Consider the following 21,518-nt stretch of genomic DNA (forward strand, 5'->3'; position numbering starts at 1 on the left):
TTTTTTTTTACTTTTCAGTAATTGTTGTTAAAGCGACAACGGAAACACATAATTTGTGAAAATTTCAGCTTTCTAGCTATCACAGTTTATGAGATACATCCTGGAGACAGACAGACAGACATCGGAGGCTTAGTAATAGGGTCCCGTTTTACCTTTTGGATACGGAACCCTATCAACGTAAAAATCAGCATAATATCCGACAGGAAACAGTGCCCAGAAATAAAACAGTAAAATATTTTTCCTATAATAAAAACATTTTAACAGTTTAACGACCGATTGTTACAATTATATCTATACTTATAATAAATCTGTAGAGAGGTCAATTCTGTACATTGAATATATTTAAAAAAAACCAATGGGGGATGTTTAGTAACGGATACTGATACCGAATCTGCAATTTATAATTTTCTTTTCTGTCTGTCTGTCTGTCTGTCTGTCTGTCCTCCGTCTGTATGTGTCGCTATCACGTAAAAACTACCGGATAGAATGCACTGAAATTTGGTATATGCATAGAATAAGTAGTGGAGCAATTTCTAGGATACTTTTTATAGCATAAAATTAGATTTTTAGAAAATTGAAAAAAATACGTAGAAATCCTTTGAACCTGCGTTTCCCTATAGAGACCATAGATGGCGTTACAATCCATTTCACAACATTCGCATAGTTAACGCGGCGCCTGCCGTATCGATACCTGTTGTTCGCACCAACCAATAGATGGCGTTATAAACCGCAACAAAGCATGTTTTTTCTAATTAATTTATTTTGATGGCTTTATTGTAAAAAAAATACCTTTGAAACATGCTATACATTTATAAGATTTTTAAACATAAATGTTGTATGATATATTACACAAAAATGTTTGTTTACGTGGGTCCGGTGCAATCGGGATATCCTAGGCAAACCGAGTAATTTCGTTTGTTGTCGTTGTTCGCCGCAACTGACAGATGGCGTTGTTGTTCGAATCACATAATATTTAATAACCAAATTAATTGGTTGCATTAAGGAAATAAATTGGATAGCTATGAAACAGACTATGTGGTAAGTTTTAAAAAATAAACAACGGATGATATAAGTATAAAAAATTTTTACGGGTTACGCGGTTTCGGACGTATCATCGCAAGTATACATTATTACGCGTCTGAAGAGATCCGGCGCAGATAGGACCTATAATAATATTCTGAATCCAGACGGGTAAGCAATGGTCAGTCTATTATAAGGTATTATATTTTACACTGTAAACTGCTACGGATACAGACGAGAGCGGAAAAGAAGGTAACCACAGGAAATCAGGCCTGCCTGAGCCTGTGTCACATTGTGTGCCTTTCGGGTCCCTTTCGGAAATAACCATTAGATGACAAAAGAGTTGTTAACATTTTTATGTGTAGGTGTATCGAGTGCTTCGCAATTCGCGTGCTCAAACGAATAAGCAACAGTACGAAATTCACGCGAGCGGAGCCGCACGGGTCAGCTAGTTAGTTTCATAAACTGATAAACCAACTCAATTAAATTATACAACCATCATCCTTACTAAGAAATAAAACTCAGCATGTTTTGTAAAACTTATATAATTCAGTATTTACATTGTAGTATCATTGTTTATTTACATAATTGTTGTTAAACTACGCTTATAATAGTGTTATCTAGAGCTAGAGTAAGTATTCGTTATTTTTACTAGAAGCCACGCAGTAGTAGAGTGTGTATTTGAGCCCTTACACGAGTCACCTTTATATTTTGAAGGTAATTTTGAAGGATAGGGACGTTATTTTTACAGGTAGGTACATAATTAAAAGTAGTAAATATTCGAAAAAGTATGTAACGAAACAACTTTCGAGTTAAAATACCGTACGATGAATGAAAATATCTGTATTATTTTTATAGGAGCTCTTTTTTTTATAAATAGTTGCATTTTTTTTATTCTGAATAACGTACACTACTTATTTCTTTGAAAGATCTCAAAATTATAAAATAATAAAAATGTTAAACGTCTTTCCATAGTAAAATTGTTGAAGTATTTACTGTTTCATTGATTTTTTTTAATAATGCGTGGATGCTAGTTACTAATAGAAGTTAACTAAATTAATTTGTGACTTAAATCTTAATTATGAGAAACGTAATCTCCGGTAAAAACTAAGTTTGTTGTGAAATGATTAACCTTTAACTTTTTTCAAACAATGCAGGCATAAAATTGCAATGAATTATAAATGTATATCCTAAACCCAGTCTTCATCAGAAGAAGGACTTATGACCTGAACTCGGTTCGCGTATCCAGCAGTGGGATAAAGTCCGACAGCTTAGTAACGTAGTCCTAGCATGCACAATTGGCCAAGAATATATTAAGTAATTCTGTATATTTTTAGAATAAACTAACTATATCAAACAGGCCAGCCTCAGTTGGATGTACCTATGAACCGCTGATGTTCTTTATGAATTTTGTGTACGATTGTCGGCTGCATCGTATCTTGCATACAAGACTCTTTTCTAGGTTACTGGACTATAGCATTTCTTTTTTGATATTCTTGGACAATTGTATGTGACAAAAATGCCTATTTTTTCTCAATCAGGGAGTCTTAGGATGAGTTGCACATGATTAAAACAAAATTTTTTCACTAATCTTTTCTGCGATCGCATTGCAAAACAAATTCTATGTCCAAATATTTAAGACATATTGTTGCAAAACATTAGTCACTCTGCTTCTCAACGCAGCTCAATATCTTGAAGTCTCGGCCGAACATCTCCCCGTCTCCGAGGGTCTGGGGTAGTGGCTGGTTGAGGGTCTCTGGTAGGAAAAGGAAAGTCACCCCTCCTATCACGCTTAGGACTCCCATGATGGTTAGTGGTAATGCTCTGGAGTACACAGCCTGGAAAAATAAAATAGTTCAAAAAATATTTAATGGCACGCATAACATGAGTTTGTTTTGTGTATATAATAATATCAATGAAACTAAATTCCTTAGTTATAATAAAAAATAATAATAAAATAAATTTAACCCGTTTATGCCCCACTGCTGGGCAAGAGTCTCCTCCCGTAATTATTTCTAATACATACATAACTTCGAAAAGTCATTGGTGTGTTGCCTCGGGTTCGAACCTGTGACCACTTGCGCACTGCGCAAGAAACCTTTCAGGAGCCTTATAAGATTTCAGTAGGTTACATAATTGGAAGTAATACCACTTGAACTGTCTATCTGATTACATCTATCTGTACTAACTACTTTACCAGAGAAAAAATACACTTGCTAACATTTGTACGGTGAATAAAGAAGAAAATCTTACTAGTACTTACCAGATGCACAATATAAGGAACCGCCAATAATCCAAGACCAGCTATGAACGAAGCCGCACCCATCGCCTGAGCTCTCAACACAGTTGGTAATAGCTCTCCGATCAGAACGTAGAATACTGCGAACGAAGCCGCTGTGAAGAGTCTTCCTAACATTGATAGAGATACTAATATCCATGGCCAAGCTGAAATAGAAGAAAATAAAATAAATTATTTGCTATTTCACTGTATGGCATGCACTTGATGCTAAAAAAGGAAATGAAAAAGGCGACAATAATATTGCTCGTAAAGTGAAAAAAAGCTTTGATTATAAGTAAACAACAAGATTTTACGAGCTCAATATTATAAGTAAAGACAATATTAAAAACGTAACGACAAAATTAAGATCGATTTATAAAGCGGCCTTTGCTTGACAATAAAAACCATAGGTTAATAAAAAGATACAAATCTTAAATATTATGTTACAAATATCATAAAAAATTTGAATGATGGTAGAATATGATTCTGGCCTTTCTTAAGCATGTTTTCTAAAGGAAAGTAAGTAACGAAGGAGAACTTACATTCAGGCACCAACACACAGCTCATACACGCGATGCCTCCAACACACATGAAGATGCAGAGCACCCAACGACGACCATATCTCTCCATGCAACGCCACGCTATGAAGTATGATGGTAATTCTACTGCACCACCTGAAACGAATCAATGTTTTACTTTAAAATGTATAATTCATGTGTTTAAAAACTAAATGATTCAATGCTGAATACTTTTTATTTATGCAGAAATCAAAAATCATACTTTGTCGATTGAACTGAGGTATTGAAGTTGAAAAACTAAAAAATCTGGCATGATTCGCTAAGATACTTGTATGCTTGCACTAACATAGTCTAGCAAGAATAATTTAAGGTGTATATTTATATACATATAATACTAAAATAATGGCCATAATTATTTGCGGAATTAATAAGTCCTGGTATAAACTATAATTAAAGTAAAGTTTTGAGACAGTAAATATAAGCACTCACCAATGAAAAACGCCAAATAATCATTAACACCTAAATTAGGCGTATTATAACTCAGGCTGTTATAAACAACTCCTAGAGCGACCCATTCAAACGTCAATAGGAAAAACTTCTTCCTTATATTGGGATATCTGAACACATCCAAAGGAGATGCCTTACAATCTCCTTCAGAGTTCTGATCATCCATCCTCTTATTCTCTATGACGTCATCATCTCCATCTTCTTGATTAAATATCTTACTGACTAGTTGCAAAGACTTTCTTCTTAATGTACTTGCTGGAGATTTAGAACTATCAGTCTGGGTCGCTTTCTGCTGATGTTCAGAATTCAATTTTGTTGCTTCTGTAATATTCTGTTCTTTTAATTCTTCATCTTCTTTCTTCATCTTTGTCTTCTTGTTGACTATCTCTGCTACTTCTAGAGCTATAATCTTCTCTAGACTGTCTTTGTTAGATTCTTCTGTTTCAGTTATTTTGGTCAAGTCTGGTTTGAACGTGAGCATATTGCTTATTCTTCTGTCAACGTGTTCGTCTTTTTCTTGTAGTTCTGTGTAGCCGGCGATGTGACCGTTCATGTTTGATATTGTTGCTAATTCTTCTTGAGTATTCTCTTCTTCTTCTTTTATTTTTTTCTGTAATAGAAAGACAAATGATAAACATTTTGTTTTCATTGTTCTGTTATTAAGGTACTTCATCGAGAGTGGGATATAAATATGATGTTTAAATATTATAATCCTATTTTTTGTGTATTTCTCTAAATATAGTTGCAAAAGGGAACCAAACTCGCCGTTACGTTTAAGCAGTACAATGATATAATTTGGTACATGACTGAAATATAAAAAATATGCAAGTCGCTCAAATTTGTCAAGTCATCTATTATTGCTGATGCCATAAAAACTTCCATAACAACAATATTAGCTATTTATAGTTAGAATAAGAATCTAATATTTGTATTTAAAATTATTTGAGGTATTATAAGTATAGGTTTATTATTTTAAGATTAGGAACTACCTAAGAGGAAATGCATGAAATATTAATTAACACTAAGGTGTCAATAATAGTAATAAGCCTGGCCCACAATCGCTTTAATTAAGGAACTATAAATAGTCGCTTGTTTCTTCCAAAACAATGAACCGAATGACGGAATATTTTTGGTTTGAATGTCTATAATTCGCCAACGAATGGAGGAAAACCCAGATGAGTTTTGAGTTTGCAAATAGCCAGTAGTGGTATATGAGCTTTGTATCAGCCGTCAAATATATTTGTCCCAAAGTAATGTACGTATTTTATTAAAAGTTGTGTATGCCTTTTTCTTAGATTATTTCAGATGATGTACCTCAAATGGTGATTTTATGAGTAGTGAGGATCTTAACAATCATACAAATCACAAACGAAAAGTACAATAGAAAACAAATACATACTTTAACGTTGCATCGATTGCAATGTATACATCGCCTTCTTTTTTCAATAAACAACCTTTGATCCTTAAACTTTTGTGTTTCATAATTGCCCAAGTCTGTAGTGCAACGTGACCAAAGCATCACTTTGACATTGATCTGATTGACAGCTTGATTGAAAGCATCAAGCCGAAAGAACACAATGCAAGGTTGACTTAAATGCCCCATGTAATATGATCATGAACTCTGACATAAACAATATATTATCTCTAAGTATACTTTAATGTCCCAACCTGCACTTGGACTGAAGGCCTAACCCCTCCCCCTCATTTCCCAGTAGCAGTGAAACAGTAAAAAAAATAACCGATTAATGTCCCACGGCTGGGCAAGGATCTCCTAACGTAATGAGGGAGAGGCTGATGGGGACTTTGCATACCTTCAAGAACTGTTCTAAAGTACTCTTAGCCATGCAAGGTTGCATCACGATGTTTTCCTTCACCGTTGGAACAAGTGATAATTATTTGTAATACACACATAACTTCTAAAAGTTATTGGTGTATGTTTCAACCTGCGAACAGCAATGGTTAAAAATACTTACATGTAATTCTAATAAGAATCCTCTCGGCAAATGAATGCCGTTCTTCCTAGCGAGATTCCTGAACACTTTCTCAGCGTCGGCTATTCGACCCCTGCCGACCAGCCATCTGGGAGATTCCGGTATTAACCAGTAGTATCTGGAATAAATGACATGACAATTAAGTGTCGTAAAACAATCGTTAATTTTTTATGAGGTTTTTGTCACGAAATCTTTATAGAGCTTAATTATAGTACTAAAAGAGCACCCGATATTACTATTTTGAAGCGACATTTTTGTCGCATGCTGCAAGTTGCCTGTCATTCTAAAATCAAATAGAAACCTCAAGAATGACTTGGTAACTATTTAAAAAAAAACTTGATTCTCGGCAGGTATCAAAGTCAATTTAATATCAAAATTGAGGCTGAAATGGGATTGGTTTTAAAAAATAATTGAGCTCTTACCCTTAGAAATTCTAAATGAACATCTGATGAATTAAACTTACCCATATAATAATAAGAAAGGTAAACTAGTGACTAATGCTAAATGATACGAGTCTTGTACAGCATACGCCAGCAGTGACAGCAGGCACATGCCGGTTGCAAACAGCATGCCGACCACGATACCTGGAATAAGTTAGACAAGTTATTAGCATTAGCCCCCCATTTTAAAAGATATAGGCATTTTTATAATTTAAAGCTATTCCACAAAAGTGCTAAAATACAGGGCCCGGACTTTGAATATTAGAAGCAGTATAACACGTGTGAAACTATACAAGAATCACAAAATTCCATCACATCAAATTGTTGAAATGACCAAATCACTACTGTAGTAACGCAATAGGTAAGAAAGGCACAGTGGGATATGTAATGCCAAATGTAGAGTCCCAAAAGGCAGCATTAAAAATTGTAAGGTAAAAGATTGATAGAAAGTCAGCCTTGCAAGCTTTTTGCATGGCAAAATCTAAAGCGAAGTAAAAAAACTCAATGAGGTTTTAAAATATTACCACTTCAGTAGCCAATAACTTTTATAGTAGGTAAACATTTCTTTGTTTCTGAAAACTACAACACACAAATAACGTTCAGAAAGCAATCAAATTCCGTACCTAAAAAAAACCGACACTAAAACCCCTTACCCGTATAATTCCTCTGCCCTGGCGGCATCAGCTCTAAAGCCAATATGAACGGCTGCTGGTACAACGCCGGGAAGAACAGCCCGCTGACCACGAACAGTCCCACGTACGTCCAGTATGATGTAATGAAGGCGGCCGCTATTGGCAGAGGCACTTCCAGGATTATCATCACTATGATTGTTGGGCGGCGGCCGTATCTGAAAAGAGGAAATGAGAATGCTAGTACAGAAATATTCTCGTACGTTAGGGGTATTAAAATAAAAAATGGTAGTCGTGTTACTTTTAAATCTGATCAGTGTTAGATTCAATCGTTTCAATGCTGAATTCAAATGGCTGATTAGAAGCATCTATAATATGTATATCGAGAACATAACAAATTTTTTGTGACTCTACTTGTACACCACACAATTTTATCATTATAAAGAATAAGCTCAATGTTGATGTTGATAAAGAATTGTCCAGAATAATAAATCAAATAATTTACCTGTCTGACATCCATCCGAAGAACAAGTTCCCGAATATAGATCCGACCCAGAACAGAGTATTGCTTAACCTCGGCAACCAGTCCATGTCGCAGACGAGGGAGTACTGAAAAAGAAAAAGCAAATTTCAGATTTAATAGAAAATTAATGGTTCTTGAAAGACAAATCAAATCCAGCTTGGAAAACAAGGAACTTTAAAAATGAAGCTATGCACCATGTCAGTATATTTTTTTAATTGCCGAAACCAAAGTCATGACCGACCGTGAAACAACTGTGAGGTAGTCATAACAATCAAACACCCAGCCGTAATTAATTCTGCAATTCTTTGATTTCATCCTACTGATTTTAAGGAAGCTTCATGCAACCCAAGTGTGTATAAAATATCTAAATATTAGTAGGATTTAGCCACATTTTTTACTTACATCAGTGACAAGAGTTCTCTTGTACTGTTCCTTGCTAAACTTCCATCCATTGCTGCAAGGAGATGTGGTGTTTCTTCGCACTGATAGAACTGCATTTGTGATGTTGGTTATCTGAATAGAGAGAAAGTTGTAAAACAAAATTCATTCCTGTTAAAATATTAGCAAAATTTCTTAATATTATGTAAATGATTTAGAGAAAATTTGAATTTGTATTTTGTTTGATTTTAGAGACTAGACTTATGAAGGAATAGGAATAAAATACAACTATTATATTTGAAGTACAGACAATAGATATGTAAATACAACCGATGCTAAAACTCACTGCTTAATGTTGTGTGTTAGTGTCTGCATAATTATCTAAGTAGAAAAGATACCTACTTCTTCAAACTGAGTCATGGTCGTGTTAAAGGTAAAATAATCTATTGCCATCTGCAATGTTTTTATCCATCAGTCAATCAGAAAGGGAAGAGTTTTCTAGTATATTGATTTCATTGCATTTCTACTTACAAGATCATTCCTCGCGGCATTACTGCTGACTGGTATTAGTTGAAATATCTTTATGGAACGAATGTAGTCATCTTCTTTAACTGCTACTGTGCTGTAAAATAACAAAATCGTTAATGTTTTTATATTGATTATTCACAACCAAGTACATTTTCTATGAAGAATCGGTCAGCCCTTCAGCGTATTTTGGTATAACTATTTTCTTAGAGTAACTTCTTGAAATTTCTATCAAATCGAAAGATAACCATGGTCGGTGGCAATGGATGTTGGCAAATAAAATTTTGTGCTTTTAAAATTGGAAACAAAACAAATATTCTTTGCTTGGTGTAATGCTATAGTCCAGCAGCTGAGTAGAGAACCTTGCATGCAAGAAACGCGGCTGAATTATCTATACAAAATACAGAATTAAGCATATGAATGTTTGTTTGATACAATTACTTAGTTATGAAAATACACATGATTATTCTTTATTATCTAAATAAAACGTGCATGCCAATGCTCTATAATACGTCTATCTATACTAATATAATAAAGCTGAAGAGTTTGTTTGTTTGTTTGTTTGTTTGAACGCGATAATCTCAGGAACTACTGGTCCGATTTGAAAAATTCTTTCAGTGTTAGATAGCCCATTTATCGAGGAAGGCCATAGGCTATATAACATCACGCTACGGTCATTAGGAGCGGAGTAGCAACGAAAAATGTTACAAAAACGGGGAAAATTTTGACCAATTCTCTTAGGTGACGCAAGCGAAGTTGCGCGGGTCAGCTAGTATTAATATAAAGCAAACAAATTAAATGACCAACTCTAAGATAGTAATTATGGTTTTTAAAATGAAAACGTCTAAACACGGTCATTAATCTTGTCTGGAGTTTTAATAAGTCTGTTATCAAACAATTTGTCATAATACAATCCTGGCACTCGTAGTCTAATTGGTGTTCCGCAAAAATATAAATAAAAAGGTGCATACACTACAAACTAAAAAAACTAAACGAATATTGATAAGATCGTAGGAGAAGTACCGAAAGACAAAAGTGCTAAACACTTTGAGTTCTACTTTTACACTAAGTAGAATATTAAAAAAAAATGGCAGCATAATAGACTAAGTATATTCCGTAGAATACGCTAAGTAATAGACTCCCGCATATTACTTGAGACTTACATATTTAATGGCGAAACATGGTTCTATTCCATACCCGTTTATATACATACACCTCTGCCTATACGTTTTATGTATGTTTGTATGTTTTTTGACAGCAAATGTTTTGAATTTAAAATTTAAACGCATCATACGGAACTAAAAGTGAGACTTTGTATGACTTTTTCATTGAAAACGAGTTTAAGTCTTTGTTTGTTCAATTATAAAGTTCAAGTCGTTCGTTTTTGCGAACTAAATGATTGATGGACATTTAAACAGACGTCAGTCAAAATTATTAGTGCTATTATATAATATTTTAACTGATAAACTCATAACGTTAAACTTGAAAGGATAAAAATGATTAGAACTTTTATTTTAACAACTAGCGGACCCGACAGACGTTGTCCTGTCTACACGTCTTTAATTTGAAAATTTTAAACTTTTTTACATTGTCCAGCGGACAAAATTGTGCATCTAAATCGGGCCAGTCGTTTAAGAGAAGTTCAGTCACATACACAATTACAGAAGAAGTGACATAGACAATTACACAATTATCCTTGTTCTGAGTAGGTCTATGTAATGGAATCACGCAAAAGCTGTCGCTTTTTTACATAAATAATCCTTTTTTGGTTGTTACATTCAACCACATATGGAGGCTGCTTTCTTTACTGATTACTTATTCACTAACCGACCACACTAAATCCGAAGCCAGCTATCGCGCTCGTGTTGTGTATTTTCGATAAGATATTTTCTTTTACCTCTAGACCAAGTGATTTATTATTTTCTAAACAATTGGTATAATATACTATCACCCGCTAGAACTCGTTGTAGTTTTTTGTTCCATTTAGTGTTGTATAACAATAAATAATAAGCTTTATTAAGCCGAAAGGAAAAATAAACTAGCTCTAGTTGTAAAGTTTACTAAAAGACTTTAAAATAATTTAGACCTAGCAGATAGTAAGATCTATATTTAGTGTTGTATAACAATGAATGAAAAGCTTTCTTAAACTTTAAGGAAAAAAGGATTTAGCTCTAGTAGTAAAGTTTACTTAAGACTAAAATAATTTAGGCTTAAAAGATTATAAGATCTTAAACATACTATACAAGGTATCAAACTTAAACTAGGCTTATTGAATAACACATGGCATATTGACATTAATCCTGTGTGAAGGTTCTCAAGGAGATTACGCAGTTGGCATTGAGATACAACTTTCAACTATCCTGAACACCATGACACTTTTCGTGTATTGACTTTTAAATTAATATCCAAATGCCATATTTATAGACCTGCAAATTATTTTAAAAATAGTTTGTTAATATAAAAATAAATCGGGGGCCTCGGGGATCGATTTACTCAAGGAATAGCCCGAAAGTTTCACATTTAGAATGTACTGCCAAAATAATTCCCACGACGCCCGTCAGAGGCGCTGATCAGATTTTCATACAAAATTTCTTGATGACAAGCCGGTTATTGATAGGATAGTAGTTGAGAATCGAGCTTCTGTTAGCTGGTGATGCAAATTATGATTTTATCGTAAGGAATAGCGCTAAAAGGTTGGTAAAACAATATTTTTGAAGTAAGAAGTTTTACTTAATTAATACACACACATTATACCTATCAAAAACACATCAAAGTAAAGCCGTTGCTATTTTCACAGATTGTTGACATTCGCTATGTCTAGTAAATGCTCAATAGTTTTCTGAACAGTTTGATTGAATTTAAATGTTTAGCCAAAGCTAAATTGTAATTTAAAATGAAAATATTCTAGTTCAATCTCAAATGGTCTCAGAATTATCGATATCAAAGTCATTGCTATTAATTGGAGACCTGTTTTCGAACATTGATCGATCGCCTAGATTAATTCACGAACTGTGCCTAGATTATACCCCAGCTAGGTGATCATTTATATCTTGATAGATACATTATCATTAATCAATGTAAATTAATATAGATCCGCTATTTTTCTGTATATATTTTTGCACAGATCTACTTTTTTATTACCTGCTTTTGAGATACAGTGGAATATACTGGAAGCAGTCAAGCAGAAAAAATATAACATATTATTACCATTTTGGTATCTATAAAAACTATATTTAAGTAGTAATGATTTGAAAATTAGGGACAGTTAATTACTGGTTTTTTCGCAAAGTTTAACAAATCAATTTTATGTAAACCGATTCAGTTAGCCGAGAAAACTTAGCAGACAGACCAACTTTCGCTTTATAATATTCTATTGATTAATATATTATGGACTAGTCGAAAGAAGAATTAATGTAATTAGACACAATTCTAAACAAATTGATATAATCATCAACTAGAAGTACCAGGCTAACATAAACACAGGCAGCCTTATTCAAATGCTCCAAAAGCAATTCGAAAAACCATTAAAAGAAAAAAGAAAAGTACCTTTCCTCAACATAATTCTTCAGCGCTTCCCGCAGCTCTGTGGAGTCGATGTCGTAAGCGCTGCAAGATTCGTACACTTCATGTTCATGTTGCCTTGGTATCGTGAGTGAACGGACCAGTTCGACTGGAAGACCTAGGTGCTCCAGCTCCGGGGGTGGAGCACACCAATGCTCTGGAGTTGCATTTGTGAAGACCTGGAAATGGAAAAAGATCATTTTTGATAAACTTTTCATGCACTCAAAATAAAGGACAGTCTGACATAAGAAAATAATAATAATCCTTCTCGTACATCGACATTTTGTTTGCAAAATTTGGCACACAACTAGTTACAGCTTGGATGAACTCAAAATACTCTTGTATTCCAGACTCCGGGGAAACCTTACATGGGGACAAAATCGGAAACTAGTCACTTAATAGTGGAACGAGAAGATCATTTGCCAAAAGATTTCGATTTTGGCGGAAACATAACAAAGATAACTAAAATCTAGTTTTCGGCAATCAGCTCTCCAAGCGATTTTAAAACATTTCCCTGTTATAGCAAGATACTTCGTCTGTATTCTACTAAAACCATTATTATCAACATAAAGTAACACTATCAATATAATCACTTAAGATAAACAAACAATAACTCTTGACCAGCACAACACACATAAAAAGACTAACCAATTGACAATGATGCGATTCAATATAAACGCAATTTTGTTCATCGAACTTTAAACAGAAGCAATTAAACAAAAAGTTATCGTGATTAACTAAAAGACTTGTCATTGTGGCATGTTGAAAATACTCTCCTGTCTGTAGCGCGATTCTCGACTATTGGAACCATCGGGTATCGAGGAGTTTGACATTTAAAATTTACAGCAAAAATAGTTTCTACGACGTCCGCTAGAGGCGCTGACCAGATTTTCATACAACATTTATCTTACACTAGCTTACCCGCGCAACTTCCCTTGCGTTACATAAGAGAGAATGGGTCATAATTTCTCCGTTTTTGTAACATTTTTTACTGCTGCTCTGCTCCTATTTGTCGTAGCTTACCTAATGATATATAGCCTTCCTTGATAAATGGACTATCTAACACCGAAAGAATTTTTCAAATCGGACCAGTAGTTCCTGAGATTAGCGCCTTCAAACAAACAAACTCTTCAGCTTTATAATATTAGTATAGATACTCGATAGTAATGTAGTAGAGAATCGAGCTACAGTAGCAATTAAACAAATAGTGATCGTGATTAACGAATAGACTTGTCATTGTGGCCTGTTCAAAATATTGTGCTGTCATTGGTTACACAATTTCGTGAAAAAATGGGCAATAGAATTATAGGATTAAAGAAACATTGTTACAAACATAGTCTATATTTTGATCTATTTAAAGCATTGCATTTGCATTTTGTAAGATCGGATGGAGAGTACAAATTTTCCCCAAATGCGACAAAATGTTATCCTGAACTCATATTCGTATATGACTTATCATCAGCTTGCGCCAATCGAGGCGCAAGCGTCAGGCATTCTAAGGTAAAAATGCATGTTCGCTTTATTTTCCATATTGAAATACACAATAAATATGCAACGCAAAAGTTTATAAGTTATGATGAAAATATGTATCCGACATTATCATGAAAACAATATTCTTTTAAATTCATTTATTTATCGTTGTCGTGAAAGACAGTCTGTTAAAAAATACTATTGAACTATTCAAGTACAGTACATACACGTAATTCTGCTAGGTATTCTAATATACTTAATTCCTGCACTAACCATTAATTTAATACCGTGGGGGGAGAAGGGGTTATAATAAAAGCCATTGTCACGCTATGCACCATAAATATCACACCATGTGTCACAGTTCACATAGAATATGCATTTCTAGGTATCGGATTGGTAATTTGCTTATCATTAGTTTTCATCGGGGTGATCATAATAGCTGAGTATAAAGTACGAAAAACATCTATTCAATGATTTTTTATGCCATACCTTTCGTTACGGGAGTTTCAGAAAGGAAAGACCATGATTTTCAAGTATTCATTTCTTTTGCTATCAGGATCCAATCTGAGACTGCCTAACTCATCCTTAACCTTTAGAAATATTACTCTGAAAATGTTCTACTAAGTCAAACCGGGCCAGAAAGGTCCTCAAAAAGATAACCCTTTGAAAATACTCCACTAAATTGCAAGTAAACACCACGCAATCACCTACATACAGCAATTACATAAACTAGTAAACAATTTGTATGACAAAAGGTGTGAACGTGCTCTTACGATATTAGTACGATTATGCACTGAATTGTATTGTTAAACCGCTGAAGGAATCGTGCGCAGGTATTTTGTTTGACACTCTTGTTTGCAAAAGTAGGTACAGTCCAACAACTTAGTAAAGAGCCTTGTGATGTTAGATTCATCAAGATAACGATTCATGATTCTGTAAATTTAAAATAGCTGACTCACCAAACTTCGCTTGCGTCACATAAGAGAGTCATATTGTCCCCCATTTTTCTAATATTTTTTACAGGTACTCTGCACCTGTTGGTCGTAGCGTGATGCCTATTAGCCTTCCTCAATAAATAGGCTATCCAACAGTAAAAAAAAATCCAATTCGCACCAGCACTGAGATCAGCGCGTTCAAACACACAAACAGACAAACTCTCCAGCTTTATACAGTAACAGTATCAAACAGGCCACCATCAGCTGCATAAGTCTACGGGTCACTGCAGTTCCCAATTTGGTATCTTGTACATATCTACCAGCCGCAAATTTTGCATGCGAAGAAGAAGTTGTTGGACTATAGTAGTAGTATAGTATAGGAATGTAGGTGAGCGGGTATTTGAAGAATTGTTGTAAGTATATGGGTATTTACATAATGTTATGGGCTTGTTATGATTCTCATTATTTAAAGCTATGCCATAAAAGTGTATTAGCAAAATTGAGTTCAGCCATTTTTGCATTTTGAATGTACAATAGTTAATTATTAGTTATTAATATTTTATTATTTTGTTTTGATTTCCATCTATTGCTTTACTTATATGCTAGTGGGCTGAAAACAAAGCATTAAAATATGAAAATAAAATTATCCGATTGAGCCAAGCTATATTCCTGCTATTCCTCGGCAATCATGGCAAAAAGGTAAGATATTATCAATTTATATTATTTAATTGTTTTAAATAATAATAAGTTGATAATATCAAAGCTAACTGTATACAAAAGAAACAAACTAAAATATAAATATAATCAAAATAAAACATCATAAAAAAGACAAAGTTGAAAGTATTATGTACTTTTACGTAAATCTTTAAAACTGCTCCTTTCCATTTTATAAAATAATACCTGAAAGTAAAGCGAATTTATGACTACAAGAATAACAAGTCTAAATAATCATTAATGCAGTCCTGATTTCTATCTTCAACAGTCTTTGAAAAGCATGTCAATATTGTCATTTAAATCTTAACGCTATTTAAACTCCTTAAAGTCACATCAAAATTCTAGCACAATCTTGTTTACGACACCTGAATAGATATTTTATGAATGGCTGTTCAATGGGACATCGTTACACAAGTGCAGTACTCGTTATCTAACACTGTATGATAATTATTTGTGTTGTTCAAGTGTAACTCAATATTGTTGGTTTAATCTCCGTAGGAATATAATAGGTATTTTTTTGGGTTATTGCATTAGTTGGTACGATTTTTTTTGTGAGCAACGTTTTGCCCACTGCTGGACAAGGGTCTCCTTCCGAACGAAGGAGAGGTTAGCTCTTAGTCCACCTCTAATATTATCACGAGGTAAACATAATATGAATATTTTTTTTCTTATAAAGACGAGTCCCGCAATAAGAATTGCTTTTGTGTCGCGGGGTCTTTTACAAACATACATACAACGGCCACAAAGTACAACCAGATCTGAAACAACTATTTGTGGATCGCACATATATTTGTTCTGTGTGAGAATCGAAGCCACGACCTCCCAACACAATGGTAATGCCGTGGCGGCAAACCTTAACCACTGCGACCTTAAACACAATACATAAAAGGGACGGTGGATAAAAAAAAATTACAAATATTTAAAGTGCAGCAAAAGTGTTCGTTTATGGCCTTCTATCTATAATATTTTCACAGAAACTAAGTAGGATCGTATAAACAAACCTTTTATACATCATAATTCTATTAACAAAAATTTACCCAACAGTTGAAAAAATTGCTTTAATAATTGAGGTGCTAGTAGAATATTTATATTAGTCGTTTACCGTAAACTATTTATAAAGTAGTACAACTAATAATCTTATCAGCAGACAGATATATCGACTGTGATTGTACCCACTCATGATGTAATTTAAGAAAGTAGCGCGATCAACTACCACATATCTTGTCAAGATAAGTTTATACTATCGGCCATATTAAACGCTCAACCAATAAAAATAATTAAATATTTTTGTTAAATAAAAAATCTAAAACAGACAAATAATATAGATCTTAACTTATATGAAATACTCAATTATAGTGTTACCAAAAGTTTTACTTAACTTAATTTGAATAACTAACTAATATTAATACATAAAATAACATTTCATGAACAGACTTAGAATCAAATGTAAGTGTCAGCATTCAATAACAAGAAAAGTACTCTACAAGAGCTGCAATCGGCGGATATAGGTTGATAATATTCCTTATTCTTCACTAAGTAGTAACATAAATTACATGTGAGTGAAGCCAGTGAATAAAGTAGTCAAATAATTAGAAAAAACTGCACAAAAATAGTCATTTTATTAACAAAAACCAATAAAATATTCGGACACCAACAAACATTTTCATGTGCAAAAGTTGCCCGCTCGCTCGATAGATGGCGTTGTACCTTTATCCTGAATCGCGCTATGGTTTCGTTACAGCCTCTAGTATAAATAGCTGCTGAAATTTTCAGTAGACGTAACTTTCCCTACGAATTTTATTTAATTTTTGAAAGCCCCGGTTCCTTACAACTGGGTGCTGATTTACACAGTATATACCTCTGTGACTCGGTTGGTAGTGTATACCACTGCTGATCAAGAGGTCTCGGGTTGGCTTCGCGGGTAAGACGAAGTATTATTGGTACTTTTTTAATTAATTTTAGATTATTATCAATAATAGTCCGGAGTCTAGTAACGTGTAGTCTTTCCTCTTGTTACGTGGGACTTATATTGTTAAAGATAAAACGCTGATGTATTTCCTACATCTTTGCCTATACCTTCGAGCGTATTATTATGTTTGTATAGAAAGCTTTGCGAAACAGAACGCGTTCATAGAATGTTACAATAGTTTTCTGGAACAAATTCTGTCAAGTTTTATAACTAATATTTTAAGCACTTCTTTTAAAAACTTTAAGTGGACAGTATATACAAGTGTCCTCGCAAAAACATTATTTAATTTATTCAAAATTTTGAAAATATTTGCTCAGAATGATATTGTCTTCGACCTTATTTAAGCATGTAGACACAAAACTCTAAAATCTCTATTTTTGCAAAACAATACACTTTATCAGCAGCATTTTTATCGGAGCGAGACGACCTTACAAATCTATTTATAATCATAAATATTCTATAATAAAACAAAAACATCTCACTCAGTCACTGAACTTAAAACAATGTTGTTGTGCAGGAAAAACAAATTCAAGCAAGAAACAAAATAAAAACAATTTAAAGTAAATGTTTAGTAATATTTGTTTTTGTATTTTCGTAAATCATAAATGTTTTTCTGACTTTTTTATTGTTTTATCTTCAATTTTATTTAAAACGTATAATTATTTACGTTTTATATATGTGTTAAATGCATCCCCTCTTTTTTTAAAAATCACCCTTATCTTGGTTGGAATAAGGCATAGAACTGCCTCGGTTAAAATATAGGATTAACAAGTTCTTTCAAGCTGGTAACCTGCCTTCTTCTGTTGTTTGTTTGTTTGTCGTATGGTTAGTGGTCAACCTAGTGTTAAAATTCTTCAAGCCGCCCGAGACGTCTTTGACATGGCTTAACGACTGCTATCTTAGAAGACAACAGCCGGGACCGACTTTTTACGTGCCCTCCGAAGCACGGAGACTGTTTGTACTGTACTCTATGTTGGCGTCTGTTTAAATCATTTACTTAAAAACGTTCATATTGGATTAGTGTGTGTTAAATTAAAGTCTAACCGTCTTTGTAATGAAAAAGGGAAAAGACGGTAAGAGCTTTGATAAGTGTTTGTATAGTGTCTCGACATTTTCACACTTATACCATTTCAAAATTTTTTGAAAGTGACAAAAGACTGTTTAACTAATCAGAGTACAAGACGTTTATTAGTAATTCAGTTAGTGTCTGTATTATTCAGTTTAAGAGAACAAAGAGCAACTTTTGTTTGAACCTGTGGTCGTATCCACATGATTGAGTAATGACTTCAATGCAACTAAAAATAGAATTGTATGGTGTAGGAAAGTGTTCAGCACGAATGCACTTCATGCTAACTTCAACAGCAGTTTCTCTAAGCACTATTCAAACTATGAATCTATACTAATCTATACTAATAATTAATAATTGTTTGTTTGTTTGTTTGAACGCGCTAATCTCAGGAACTACTGGTTCGATTTGAATAATTCTTTCAGTGTTAGATAGCCCATTTATCGAGAAAGGTTATAGGCTATATTATATCATCACGCTACTTACAATAGGAGCAAAGTACCAGTGAAAAATATATTTAATATTATAAAGCTGAAGAGTTTGTTTGTTTGATTGTTTGTTTGAACGCGCTAATCTCAGGAACTACTGGTCCGATTTGAATAATTCTTTCAGTGTTAGATAGCCCATTTATCGAGGAAGGTTATAAGCTATATATCATCACGCTACTAACAATAGGAGCAAAGTACCAGTGAAAAATGTTGCAAAAACAGGGAAAATTTTGACCCATTCTCTCTTATGTGACGCAAGCGAAGTTGCGCGGGTCAGCTAGTGTGAAAATAAAATGCGATATGGAAGAGAACTACGACGCGTAGTGCGCTTCCCATGTTTTTTTTCTATTTTAATACTTTTTTCTTTTATTTCTTTTTTATAGATTTGTATATTTGTATTTATTGTTGTTAATTTAAAATGTAATTGTAAATATTATCTATTCAGACTTGGACCATTATTGTTCTTAAAATAAGTCAGTGAGGAAAACTTTATTTTTATTTCTTTCGAGGCTTTTAGTAAAATCGAACATGTTAGAGTCATCGCAGTTTGTTCTTAAATATTATGACAAAATATGCTAAAATATAATTGCACGGGGTGTCTTTGTTGAGCATATTATTATATCTTTAATAACTCGAAGATCGCATTTAACGAAGGTTTACATATTATTATAAAAAATAGAAACACAATGTCACTAATTCAAATTTATGTTGAAGTTTTCTTACAAAAAATAGAAAGACGCTTAAAAAAATACGAACCAAATGCTTATTTATGAAAAGATGCAAACATATCTGTCCGTCACACTGACTTTTTGTTTTATTCGCATGCAATCGTATTAAATTCACTCATTAAAGAAACTCAAAATTGGTAAGGTTACTTGAATTGCTACTGAAGGGAAATTACCTAAGCCACTCTTTCAGAAAACACCCGCACATACCTTATTTTGAAATAAACACTAATGACAAGATGTATGTCTCCTATCCATATAGGAAGAAAACGCGATTTTATGTGCGTATGTAAACTTTTTTTTAACCTATATTCATCCCTACTGGTCTCTATGGCTAAAGATAGAGATCGGTGGAGGACTTTGGGGGAGCCCTTTGCCGGACAATGTGACGGTTTAGAAACTTAAGTTGGAGAAAAAGTGTTTCGACATTATAGTATGTATGAACTCTTAATAAAATCTTTTCTCTACACAAAAAAGCTCGATATTTGGGTACCTCACGATCTCACTGAAAGAAACCTAATGAACCGTGTACTCATTTGTGATTCTTGAAGCCAAAGAGATTTTATTACAAGTTCATACATACTTATAATGCGAAAAGACTCATTCTCCGACCTAATTTAAAAAGTATAAAAATAATTTCAGCTCTTACCTGTCCAAAAACTAAAAACGATGTAGGAATAGCCGCTAGCCCGCACAACAAATAGAACAGCACTACATGCCAGTAGCCTGACCTGGTGGCCAGCACCGCCGCCTCATCCAACTCTCTAGTCCACGTCATAGTCACCTCAACACCACTTTCAGTACCAAAAACTTAACACCAACGCACTCTGAATAAAACATTTTTGAACAAAAACAATTGAGAGTTCAAACAATTTGTTTAAAACATTTTAAAGTTTCGATTTAATTGTTTTTGAAATTCGAGTGTTGTTTTGTTTTTGAAATGTTCATTTAATAATTACACTGTCACTTGTTTATTTTCTTTTACAGTTTATTTGAATTTTGAATCCTTTATTTTTATAATAATTAAAGATTTAATTCTAAACTTAAAATTGTTTTTAATAACACTTATTTAAGTAAACTTTTCACACAGTTAAAAGTCAATTTTAAAACTTATACTTTTCAAAAAGTCTCCTTTCCTTTTAAATATTTACGATAACTTTAAAAAACTGTTTCACATAAATACGTTCGTTCGTCAAACAGTCATAATCGTACTAAAGCAACGCAGAACGACCACAGCAAAGGTGGTAACACGACCAAATGTAATAATCCTTTGTTTCATAACCACTTTTAATACGCACATGTTGTTTTCATTTTGTCGCGTTATACGATAAGGTAGGATATTACCACTACTATTGTAAGTGTTCTCACTCAAAAGTCGATTTGATTTAAAGTTAGAATACAAAAAAAATGTCATTCAATAGTGTGTCATTCAATTAAGTCTACAAATCAGAACAAGGTATTGTAAATTTTTAAACTAATAATATTTGTCACCAAATTTTATCGAATCCTGTAAATATTATAACTTTAAGCAGTCTCTTTGGTCTAATATTTATGTAAAAGTATGTATCCTAAACTAAACTTTATTAAAGTTTTATGCTAAATAAAAATGGTTAAGTACACTATATACCGCAATGACAGACACTTGAAGAGTCTGTGAAAATTTTACTTCCTTAACTAATCAATTATCTTGAAAAGGCACTAAATCTGAAAGCAATCATTCTTAGCAAATTCTACATGGTTATAACTCATCCATTTAATATCCATACAAGAATATTCCATTT

General features: G+C 33.4%; 1 protein-coding gene across 1 annotated transcript; it reads right to left on the minus strand.

Moving 5' to 3' along the window:
• Window positions 1-1,543: 1,543 nt before the first annotated feature.
• Window positions 1,544-20,949, minus strand: LOC142982748 (organic cation transporter 1-like). Its single transcript, XM_076129427.1, has 12 exons — window positions 20,387-20,949; window positions 12,356-12,549; window positions 8,816-8,906; window positions 8,309-8,419; window positions 7,889-7,992; window positions 7,408-7,601; window positions 6,778-6,898; window positions 6,297-6,432; window positions 4,306-4,933; window positions 3,841-3,972; window positions 3,284-3,465; window positions 1,544-2,858 (listed from the first exon to the last, which is right to left on the minus strand). Exons 1-12 carry the CDS (start codon window positions 20,513-20,515, stop codon window positions 2,679-2,681), a joined length of 2,202 nt encoding a protein of 733 aa, XP_075985542.1. The 5' UTR covers window positions 20,516-20,949; the 3' UTR covers window positions 1,544-2,678.
• Window positions 20,950-21,518: the final 569 nt, after the last annotated feature.

The sequence above is a fragment of the Anticarsia gemmatalis genome, chromosome 22 (genome assembly GCF_050436995.1).
Source record: "Anticarsia gemmatalis isolate Benzon Research Colony breed Stoneville strain chromosome 22, ilAntGemm2 primary, whole genome shotgun sequence".
Taxonomy (NCBI): Eukaryota; Metazoa; Arthropoda; class Insecta; order Lepidoptera; family Erebidae; genus Anticarsia; species Anticarsia gemmatalis.